Here is a 12,801-nt window from a genome sequence, read left to right as displayed (position 1 = left end):
AAGCAATATGAGCATGTCTCGCTAATTAAATACTGATAATAATATTTATATAGTAGTAAACAGCGGAAGTACTGCTAATAAAAGCACTACTATAAATCCAATGTTACTTAGATCTTGAGCGCGCTTATAAATATTCCACATAATTAGGATTAAAAAGCATATAGAATGAGTATATACATAAATGGTGAATAAAGGAATAGCAACAAAAAGGCAATACTTAGAGTCAAATTGCAAAGCGAGCAGCGGGGCATTAATATGGCTGAGTGGTTAAAGCAGGCATGCTTAACCAACGAAACGATATCATTTCGTTACGATAATCAACGTTAATAAACGAAACGAAGTCATTTCGTTTCGTTTATTAACGTTAAGATCGTCAAATTAACGAAATGATTTCGTTTCGTTTTCTGCCATATCAAAACGAAATCAAATCGTTTATGTTGATTATTAATTTCAAACTATGCTGGCAAAGCTGATTGATGGCGGAGTCATTAAAGGTGAAAGCATTATCCAAGCTGATTGCAACTTTTCTCATGAATTTTGACAGTACGAACATTTCTCAGAGTATTTTTGACATTACCACCAACGAATTACACAAACAAATTACATAGAGTTTGTGTGTGTATGTGCGCTCGTTGTTGCCACCTTACGGCTTCACCATGGCTATAGCATTGCCAGCACAATTCAAACATAAGGTATCACGTTTTCGTTAACGTTTTTAACGTTAACGAAAGCTTTTCGTTTCGGTTAAAAACGAGATACAATTTATCTTGATAATTTCTTTATCGATAATATTTCGAAGTGTTTCAACGGAAACGGTGGAAATTTTTTGATAAACGATTAGCTTAACGTTAAGGTGCATCCCTGGGTTAAAGGCATATGCATATACATTAGCATTAAGTATGAATGTTGGAGATTTCGAGTTCAATACTCAGTTCCCGAGAAGCTAGCTAATGAAGAAGCGAAATTCAGAAACATATCAAGTAAACATCGCCGTTTGTAAACTTTACAAATTTTCTGTAATATCAATAAGAAAAAAACTAAAAAAAAAACTTTTCCCACTTTGATAACAAATCACTGTAAGTTTACATCGGATAAATTCGCGCGTGCGGCACTATAAATTTAACACTCGCCTACCCAGTCATACATACAGCCTGCATACAAATTCACAAAATTTCTGCGAATATTTATCTGTGCGGTTAGTGCCATTTGTACACACACATACGCACGTTACAGATAGTTTTTGTTTTATATCTCTTATCTAGCGCGCCCATCTTTCCATTGCCGCGTACGCACACACAAACACAGCTGCACTTACCGACCCTCACGCACGAAGTCACCCATTATTTATAGTACTTTTTGTATAAACGAGTACTCAACGCCAGTAATTGGAGTCGTCCACTTCACTTTTTATCTTATTATAATTTTTTTTTTTTTTATAAGTATTTTTTTCGTCTTTACCACTGCCATTCTTCATTTTACACTTCGTTAGTGCGATTCTTCATTTAAAAATATTTTCGTATATAAATAGACAGAGTCGTTAAGTACCTGTCAGCCAGTTGTTAAATAGCATTTCCGACAATCACACGAACTAAAAAATTACAACGCATAGAGTAAAAGCGAAAAAGGATACGAACGCGAAAGGATATTTTACAAAGTAAAAATTTATCTGGATTTAAAAAATAATTGACAAAAGTAGTGTTGCAAGTGTTTTGAATTTAAAACAAAATTAAATATTTTATTTATAAAAATTTTGAAAATAATATAATTGTTATAAATAAAAAATAAAAGACATTCTGGACTGCATAATGTATAGATTCGCCATAATTTTATTATCAGCGATTTTGTTCGCATTTGTGTTAGCGCGTCCTGCAGATGAAATATCTGCTCCAAGTGCACCATCTGCCCTTACTACAACAACAACACCTGCCACAATTCTAAAACAAATTGATGTCACAAATCCAGATGGCAGCTACAATAACAGGTAAGTGTTACAGCGAGTGATAAATACGTTTTTTATGCAAGATGTGGTGAATTTAGAAAAATTCTTGTGTACTTAACTAGGACAATCAGACTTTTAATAAAGGCAAAGAAACCAACAAACCAAAATTTTTGCATACCTTTCATGACTATGAAATTGTATATTAAGTTTGGTTCGACTCTCGATATTAAGTCCTTAAATGAGATGAGATAGATCAACCAATAGCTATACTGAACTAATCGGAATAATGATCTAAATTGATTTAGCTATGTCCGTCTGTCCGTTTGAATGCAAACAAGTCCGTCAACTTTTGACATATCCTGATTAAATTTAGTGAGCTAGTATATATAATATATATAAGTAATTATTTGTCAGAACCGACCGGATCGGACTACTCACATACGGCCGATTTTTTGATAAGAGGGTTTTCCGTTTTAACAGCCAGAAGCATGAAGATTTACAGGACTCTTACACAAAAGGCATACCCCTCAGCGGGTTAGGAGGCTTAGAATGTACCCGTGGTAGGTATGCCTGTCGCAGGAGGCGACTAAAATATCAAATTGTTTCAAGGGGTTGCCAGCGTAATATTTAGCTTCTCCAACCCAATGTTCAACCTCACCTACCCGTGGCGCATCTTGTTTCATTAACAGCCGAGGCTCTGGCGACCCCGAACTCCTCATATATCTAGGGGGAGGGAGGGCAGGATGGCCTTAAAGCTCGCATGTGGTCATACTAAATCGTTCGGGAGATGGTCGGGCTAGTACCTTTATAGTGCTTGTTATCGGAACGTACTGGACTTGCCTCCGGCAAAGGACCATCAACATCTATGACACTCCCCAAGGCTTTCGGCGAGTATCCTTATCGCTACAACAACAACAACAAAAGGCATGCATTGTTGTCTGAAAAAATGGTTAAAATCGAAAATATGCATAATATATATCACATACAACCGATTTTTCGGATAAGAGGGTTATTTCGTTATTTCTTCCTCATTTTAAGAGCTGGAAGCTTTAAATTTTACCAGGTGCTAACATGGTTAAATGCCATGGATTATAATTGTCAAGGTCGATCAAATTCATAACATATATCCCATGTAGCTGATTGTTCAGATTTAATGAATTTTTAAAATTTCATCAGACTTTTGTTCGGCTCCATTCATGAAAGATATGAAGTTTTCGGCACAGCCAAAGACAGTGCAGTCTTTACTTGTTTTACTTTGAAAATATATTTTTCAAATCGCCATTAGTGATTAATAAATTTTTTTTGTTAAGCATCAGACTAAACTGCAAGTGCAATAGGTTTTATGATATTTAAAAGAAAATTACAGCAGCGAACACAAAATTAGCAGCGGCAATAAAATTTTTGTTTTTTTTTTTATTTTCGATAATTTTAGAAATATCTTTTATAACTATGAAAACCAATCTTAAAACGTTTTCGAAAAAACTCAAACTTTTCTTTATTACAGAATTTATATACATAACTCGTACTTAGACTAAAGTTAATTACAATACACAACTGTATACTCAAAGAAATTCACAAAATCTTAAATAAAAAGTTCGAAAATTTCAATTTTCTAAAATTTTTGAATTTTTGCGAAAACGTTTTTGGAGTTGGTTGGCATGTGACATGATTCAATTACTAGAGGTTTGTTATCCAATGGTGACATAAGCTTTGAAACTACCAAATTTTAAAATCTGGACGAGTTGCTTCTACGAAGTAAGGCAAACGGTGAATCATTCAATCCCCTTCAGCGAAAGTTGTAGTAGAACAGTATCTTCGGTAGTATATTAGTAACGATAACAAATTTGTAAATGCCAACAGGTTTTGGGGGAAATAATTAATTTTCTACTAAACATTTAGTGAATTAATAAATAGCTATGTTGGTTAGTGTTAATGATGCTTCCCAAATAAGCGAAGTCTTTTAGTACTTCGAAATTATGGCTGCCAACAGTGTCGTGGTGCCAAGGCGCATATGCAATGACTTTTTTCTCGATGAAACCAGGTACTTCGTTTTGTCCTCATTCACCATCACACTCAACTTTACCGTTTCTTTTTCTAGTTTGAAGTAAGCAGAACTTATGGCGCGGGTGTTAATGATATTAATGTCATTAGCTTACGCCAGTAGTTGGACGCTTTTATAGAAGATTGGTCCAGAGCGGTTAAGTTCAGCAGCTAGTAAAACTTCATTTCATATTTAACATATATTTAAGAAATAGGCACCAATGAAAAATGCTACCAGCTTTATGGAGCTTCGGCTATGAGTTACCTCTTTTTCCCACACTTTCCCACCAGTTCGGAGCATTCAAAACGGAACGTTCCCTACCAGAAGCCACATATAGAATTTCGGTCGGATTCGGAGCCAACGAAATAGTACCAAGAGAGGAAGCTAAGAATGAGTTAGCTGTAAATTTTTACAATAATTCGGAACTATCACAAAAGTGACAATAAACAACTAGTTCTAAAGTGGAAACATTTATCTAGTTCGAAAATAGTGAAAAGGTAATGCAGCAGGAACAAATTCCACTATCTAGGACATCGCCATGTTAAATTCGCCAGTTGAAAGTATGTAAAAGAGATAAATGGCGAACTATTAGTGGTTTTGAAAGCACAAGAGGTACATCAGTTTTGAACTAATTATTTTCACTACAGGGCCAATCAATTTTAGTCTTACAAATTATAGGTCCCTCAAAATTCCCAATGACTTTTGACAATTTGTTCTTGGTTCGGGCGGCCGCCGTGGTGTAGTGGTAGCATGCTCCGCCTACCACACCGAACATCCTGGGTTCATGCCCCGGGCAAAGCAACATCAAAATTTTAGAAACAAGTTTTTTCAATTAGAACAAGAATTTTCTAAGCTGTGTCGCCCCTCAGCATTGTTTGGCAAGCACTCCGATTGTATTTCTGCCATGGAAAGCTTCTCAGTGAAAACGTATCAACCTTACAGATACCGTTCGGAGTCGGCATAAAACAAGTAGGTCCGGTCCCGCAAATTTGTAGGAAAAATTAAAAGGAGCACGGCGCAAATTGGAAGGGAAGCTCGTCCTCAACTCTCTTCGGAGGTTATCGCACCTTACATTTATTTTATTTTAGAAAATAATTAACAAATAACTAGCTCACTTATAAAGAAAAAATAAATTGCATTATTTTACTTGGTGCTGGAAAATTTTATTTTCCACTTTTGAAATCTTTACAAAGTGAGAATTCACACCAAGCCACATTTTCACTTACTTATTTTAGTGACATGCTCTTATGTACATCCGAGTATATCTTTAGATACATTTTTTAACTGTTTTGATTTAAGACAACTTTTTAAGTAAGATAAAGTGACCTTAAATTTTTCATACAAACACACATACATATCTACACTCATCTAAAAAAGTCATCATCACTCAGATTTTTCCAGTTTTTACTAAGTTTTGCTTCGACCATCATTATTTTCGATATTTTTATAAAAATAATAATTATTAGGTAACACCAACAATCCAAATATACAATCCAAATATATATACAAATTCTAAAAATTCTTACCGAAAAGCTGAAAATTTGCATAAAAATTCGCGGAATTTCCCGAATTTTCTAAAAAGTTTTAAGTTTCTATTTGGATTTTTGGTGTTATATAACAATACATATTTTTATAAAGTAAGCTTTAATTTTTTATGCCGGCACCGAACGGCACCTGGAAGGCAGATGAATTTTCACTGAGAAGGTTTTTAATGGCATAAACTTTTCGGAGTGTTTACCAAACCACTGTCGAAGTGCGACCCCGCTTAGAAATACTTTTTTGTAATTGAATGAACTTTTTTCTTAAATTATTAAGTTGCTTTTGCGCGGGTCTTGAACCCAGCACCCTCGGTGTGGTAGGCGGAATACGCTACCACTACACCACAGCGCCGCCAGAGTCTTGAACCAGCAAAAGCAATAAGTTAAGCTTAAATTCCGGTTAAATAATTATAAGACGAAAATAACATGTGTTCACTTTTTTTTGGGAGAGCCCTCATTTATTATTTGAGGGCGATTAGGATGATCTTTTAGATTGTACATACATAAAAGCTAAAAATTTTATAATTTGATATGTAGTTAAACAAACTTTTATAATTTTCATAAATTCCAGATGCTTTTTGACTTATCTGCAGCATTGACTATTTCGGTATCATAAACAAACACTATATTAATGCCTTTCTGAAACATGAAGTAACGCCTGCGGTTTGTATTTCCTTTTGTCGGTGGGCGGGCTTGTAATAGGATAATTCGGAATTAACGGTGTACATTCCCAAGACCCAACATTAACTATGTAAACTCTGAATTATCAGAGCTTTAGGTTATTAAATAAAATGCAACTGTTCGTATCAATGCTCACAATCGTGCGAATCTTTTAGCTGTTCTTACTCGCTACTTAATATAATATGTACTAACCATTGGGTACTGAAATCATATAGAAATAAAACGTTTAAGGCGATTACAGAGTATTGCAACTTTTTCTAATCTATAACAGCTTAGTATCTTGTTCAGTGCTGACATGTATGCAATGTGCCGTTGTTGTTGTATTAACGACAAAGACACTCCCCGAAGGTATTGGGGAATGTTATCGATGTTCATGGTCCTTTGCCGGATATAGATCCGACAGGTTCCGGCAACAAAGCACCATTAAAGTACTAGGCCGACCATCTCGGGAACGATTTATATGACCACATTCTCCCCCCATCCCATAGTTCCATGATTAACTATGACAGAACATAGAAGAATTTAGAGCAAGACAATTGACGGCTTACTTCACCTGGTTATTCCTCCATGAATCAGACTGTGGCTCATATGTCATAAACTATTTTTGAATTTTTATTATACTCAGTTGAGCAGAGCTCACAGAGTATATTAAGTTTGATTGGATAACGGTTGGATGTACATATATAAAGGAATTGAGATAGATATAGACTTCCATATATCAAAATAATCAGGATCGAAAAAAAATTTGATTGAGCATTGTCCGTCCGTCCGTCCGTTAACACGATAACTTGAGTAAATTTTGAGGTATCTTGATGAAATTTGGTATGTAGATTCCTGAGCACTCATCTCAGATCGCTATTTAAAATGAACGATATCGGACTATAACTACGCCCACTTTTTCGATATCGAAAATTTCGAAAAACCGAAAAAGTGCGATAATTCATTACAAAAGACAGATAAAGCGACGAAACTTGGTAGATGAGTTGAACTTATGACAAAGAATAGAAAATTAGTAAAATTTTGGACAATGGGCGTGGCACCGCCCACTTTTAAAAGAAGGTAATTTAGAAGTTTTGCAAGCTGTAATTTGGTAGTCGTTGAAGATATCATGATGAACTTTGGCAGGAACGTTACTGCTATTACTATATGTGCGCTCAATAAAAATTAGCAAAATCGGAGAAGGACCACGCCTACTTTTAAAAAAAAATTTTTTTTAAAGTAAAATTTTAACAAAAAATTTAATATCTTTACAGTATATAAGTAAATTATGTCAACATTCAACTACAGTAATGATATGGTGCAACAAAATACAAAAATAAAAGAAAATTTCAAAATGGGCGTGGCTCCGCCCTTTTTCATTTAATTTGTCTAGGATACTTTTAACGCCATAATTCGAACAAAAACTAACCAATCCTTTTTAAATTTGGTATGGGCATAGATTTTATAACGTTAACTGTTTTCTGTGAAAATGGGCGAAATCGGTTGATGCCACGCCCAGTTTTTATACACAGTCGTCCGTCTGTCCTTCCGCATGGCCGTTAACACGATAACTTGAGCAAAAATCGGCATATCTTTAATGAACTTAGTTCACGTGCTTACTTGAACTCACTTTATCTTGGTATGAAAAATGAACGAAATCCGACTATGACCACGCCCACTTTTTCGATATCGAAAATTACGAAAAATGAAAAAAATGCCATAATTTTATACCAAATACGAAAAAAGGTATGAAACATGGTAAGGTAATTGGATTGTTTTATTGACGCGAAATATAACTTTAGAAAAAACTTTATAAAATGGTTGTGACACCTACCATATTAAGTAGAAGAAAATTAAAAAAGTTCTGCACGGCGAAATAAAAAACCCATAAAATCTTGGCAGATACTACATATATAAATAAATTAGCGGTATCCAACAAATGATGTTCTGGGTCACCCTGGTCCACATTTTGGTCGATATCTGGAAAATGCCTTCACATATACAACTACCACCACTCACTTTTAAAACTCTCAATAATACCTTTAATTTGATACCCATATCGTACAAACTTATTCTAGAGTCACCCCTGGTCGACCTTTATCGCGATATCTTGAAAAGGCGTCCACCTATAGAACTAAGTCCCACGCCCTTTTAAAATACTCATTAAAACCTTTCATTTGATACCCATATCGTACAAACATATTCTAAAGTCACGCCTGGTCCACCTTTATGGCGATATCTCGAAAAGGCGAACACCTATAGAACGAAGGCCACTCCCTTTTAAAAATACTCATTAACACCTTTCATTTGATACCCATATCGTACAAACAAAGTCTAGAGTCACCCCTGGTCCACCTTTATAGCGATACCTCGAAAAGGCGTACACCTATAGAACTAAGGCCCACTCCCTTTTAAAATACTCATTAACACCTTTCTTTTGATACCCATATTGTACAAACAAAAACTAGGGTCACCCCTGGTCCACCTTTATGGCGATATCTCGAAACGGCGTCCACCTATGGAACTAAGGATTACTCCCTTTTAAAATACTCATAAACACCATTCGTTTGATGCCCATATTGAACAAACAAATTCTAGGGTCACCCCTGGTCCACCTTTATAGCGATATCTCGAAAAGGCGACCACCTATACAACAACCACCACTCCCTTTTAAAACCCTCATTAATACCTTTAATTTGATACCCACATCATACAAACGCATTCTAGAGTCACCCCTGGTCCACCTTTATGGCGATATCTCGAAAAGGCGACCACCTATACAACAACCACCACTCCCTTTTAAAACCCTCATTAATACCTTTAATTTGATACCCATATCGTACAAACACATTCTAGAGTCACCCCTGGTCCACCTTTTTGGCGATATTTCGAAACGGCATCCACCTATAGAACTAAGGCCCACTCCCTTTTAAAATACTCATTAACACCATTCGTTTGATGCCCATATTGAACAAACAAATTCTAGGGTCACCCCTGGTCCACCTTTATAGCGATATCTCGAAAAGGCGACCACCTATACAACAACCACCACTCCCTTTTAAAACCCTCATTAATACCTTTAATTTGATACCCACATCATACAAACGCATTCTAGAGTCACCCCTGGTCCACCTTTATGGCGATATCTCGAAAAGGCGACCACCTATACAACAACCACCACTCCCTTTTAAAACCCTCATTAATACCTTTAATTTGATACCCATATCGTACAAACACATTCTAGAGTCACCCCTGGTCCACCTTTTTGGCGATATTTCGAAACGGCATCCACCTATAGAACTAAGGCCCACTCCCTTTTAAAATACTCATTAACACCATTCGTTTGATGCCCATATTGAACAAACAAATTCTAGGGTCACCCCTGGTCCACCTTTATAGCGATATCTCGAAACGACGTCCACCTATGGAACTAAGGATTACTCCCTTTTAAAATACTCATAAACACCATTCGTTTGATGCCCATATTGAACAAACAAATTCTAGGGTCACCCCTGGTCCACCTTTATAGCGATATCTCGAAAAGGCGACCACCTATACAACAACCACCACTCCCTTTTAAAACCCTCATTAATACCTTTAATTTGATACCCACATCATACAAACGCATTCTAGAGTCACCCCTGGTCCACCTTTATGGCGATATCTCGAAAAGGCGACCACCTATACAACAACCACCACTCCCTTTTAAAACCCTCATTAATACCTATAATTTGATACCCATATCGTACAAACACATTCTAGAGTCACCCCTGGTCCACCTTTGTGGCGATATCTCGAAACGGCGTCCACCTATGGAACTAAGGATTACTCCCTTTTAAAATACTCATTAACACCTTTCATTTGATACCCATATCGAGCTCGAGCTCATGGCCAGAACAATAATTTTTTTCTAATGATAATTATTGTTTTTTTTTTTATTTTTCTATCATTGAAAAATTGTATTTTGTTTTTGGAATAGTAAGAAAAAATTTTCAGACACCCTGCCATAGCTGCGCAGATAGATCCATTTCGAAGGGTGCTAAACCTTGATCATCAGTACAAAATATAATTTTTCAATTATAGAAAAATAATTTATCATTAAATAAAAATTATTGTTCTGGCCTTGAGCTCGAATCGAACCATGAATCATTTATCAATAGGCCGATAAAACAAAACAATTTTTTTTTCTCTTTTTTGTTTTTAATTTTTTTGCAGTACGAACCGATTTTGATTTGTTTAGTGCTGCTGAATATCAAAAGTGTTTACTTGCCTTCAAAAAATTAACAGATAAGTTTGTGTGGCAACGTCAATTTGAAAAATTTTCAAAACAAAAAGGCAAAAATTTGTTAAAATTTTAAATTGTTTATATGTATTTTGTTTGATATTTTTTTGAAAAGTTCGGTAAAAATGCTGCAAGAATCATTTTAACCTATTTGGTACATTGAGAAAAACGCTACACCCTGTACCATCGCAATCCGTTCACTCTTTTTGGCACATGTGCCCTGTAATGAAAACCATTTTCACCAAATTTTGTTGAATTTTGGAGATATCAAGTTTTTCGAGTGGAAACGCTTGACGATTTTACAAAGAAAATATAGAAGCTCATTTTAATTTGTGACGGATGGGACAAATCAAATCTGAAACACATAATGTGTGAATAAGATTCAACTGAATGCGTCTTTGAAAATACATTTTACTTTATTTTTAATACAACAAACATCTTATTAAAACAGGATTCCTAGAAGATTAGCATTGACCCAGCCTAACTCTGTCTTTAAATAATTATTTTAAGTATTGCTTTAATTTTTTAAGTATTTGACTAATACCTGTTTTTTTTTTTTTTATATTTTCTAGTTATGAAACATCGAACGGCATCAAAGTCGAAAACGCTGGTTATTTGAAGAAAATAATTGTGCCCAAACAGGAGTCCAGCGATGGTCAAGTTATTGAGGAACATGAAGAACTGGTGTTAGTGCAAACAGGCTTGTACTCTTACTCGGATCCGGAAGGAAATATAATCACATTACGTTACATAGCTGATGAAAATGGTTTCCAACCACAAGGTGATCATTTGCCGGTGCCGCCAGTTTAAGCGAATACGCTGAACACGAGCAGATAAGCTCAAATAGACGAAGAAGCAGTCAAAAGGGCAAATTAAGTTATAAGCAATAAGTATTACATTTAATTAAGTTAATTAGAGAGTTGAGAAAATTAGTAAAAACCATCATAGTTAATAAGTGTCTTGAAATATAAGTAATACATAAAAACAAAAAACAACAATGATGCCATTTAAAAAATAAATAAAGAACAAGGGTAAAAGAATATGCAAAATCAATAAAAAAATTTATTTCAAAGCGTTTATATGTATGCGTGATAATTATTAGCTAATAACCGACTTTGTTTAAGTGTCGTTCAACTGTGCAATAATTGCTCACACACACTTACATACGTAACAACGTTTACACATACAAGTCAATTGAAATTTAACATTCTGCTAAATAAACGAATCTATTTTTATTTGTTTTTGTTATTAACAAATAGAGATGATGAAAAAGTGATTTAATATTTAAATAGCTTAAGGGTATAAGATACTAAATAAATAAAGAAAAAACCAGAAAAATAAAATAAAGTGAAAAAAAAATTTGCATATTTTCGTTAATCATTTTAACCCTGAATTGCTTAAAGCACAGCAAGATTTCTTGGAATACATGTTTTCGATAATGCAATATTAAAATGCCATAATCGTAAATCTTATTAAATTGTCCTTGCATTTTTTGGGCATCTGCATAAATATTCGTAAGGTGTGACATTTAGTACTAAACGAAAGAGAATTAAAAAAAATATATTTTTAGCACTAAAAAATAAATAAGATCTACACATTCATATCTATGTAAGGTTAAATGGTAATTGCCCTACGCTTTTTTATATCCAACATGTACTTGTACACAGGGGTATTATAATTTTGATGGGAAAACGGTTGTACGTAATGGTATAAGATAGTTATAGATAGACTTCTTTATATCAAAATTATCCGTATCGAAAAAAAATTGGATTTAGCCATGTCTGCCCGATCTCTACTGCATCTCCAAAGAGATTTAGAGCCAGCCTCTCTTATAATTTGCGTCATACTCCTTTTTTGTTTCCCCGAAAAAAAAATGGCGGAACGGGACCTTGTACATGGTTTATGCCGACTCCGAACGGCATCTGCAAGCCAGTGATTTTTATTGAAAAGCTTTTCATGGCAGAAATACACACGAAGTGTTTGCCAAAAAATTGTCTTTTAATTGAAAAAACTTTTTTAAAATGTTTGATGCAACTTTGCCCGGGAGTTGAACCCAGGACCCTCGGTGTGGTAGACGCAGCACACTACCACCACATCACGGCCGTCTTTGACACGATAACATGATAACTTGAGTACATATTGAGATATCTTTACGAAATTTGGTTAGACCAAATCGCACGACCACCATATCTACGATATCGAAAATTTCGAAAATTGGAAAGAATTTGATAATTCTTTACGGAAGATCGATTAACCCTTCTGTTACGTTAAGATCATTTGATGGCCTTTTTTCCTTGTTCTTCTGATATCTCTTAAAGGACAAAAAGATATATTTTCTATG

General features: G+C 35.0%; 1 protein-coding gene across 1 annotated transcript; it reads left to right on the top strand.

Annotated features, from left to right (window-relative positions):
- Positions 1–1,564: 1,564 nt before the first annotated feature.
- On the top strand, positions 1,565–11,825 carry Cpr49Ag (Cuticular protein 49Ag). Its single transcript, XM_067778110.1, has 2 exons — positions 1,565–1,981; positions 11,033–11,825. The coding sequence occupies exons 1-2, from the start codon at positions 1,806–1,808 to the stop codon at positions 11,268–11,270; spliced, it is 414 nt and encodes a 137-aa protein (XP_067634211.1). The 5' UTR covers positions 1,565–1,805; the 3' UTR covers positions 11,271–11,825.
- The last annotated feature ends 976 nt before the right edge of the window (positions 11,826–12,801 follow it).

The sequence above is a fragment of the Eurosta solidaginis genome, chromosome 3, assembly GCF_040869045.1.
Source record: "Eurosta solidaginis isolate ZX-2024a chromosome 3, ASM4086904v1, whole genome shotgun sequence".
Lineage (NCBI taxonomy): Eukaryota > Metazoa > Arthropoda > Insecta > Diptera > Tephritidae > Eurosta > Eurosta solidaginis.
This window is presented reverse-complemented; position numbering and strand designations above follow the sequence as displayed.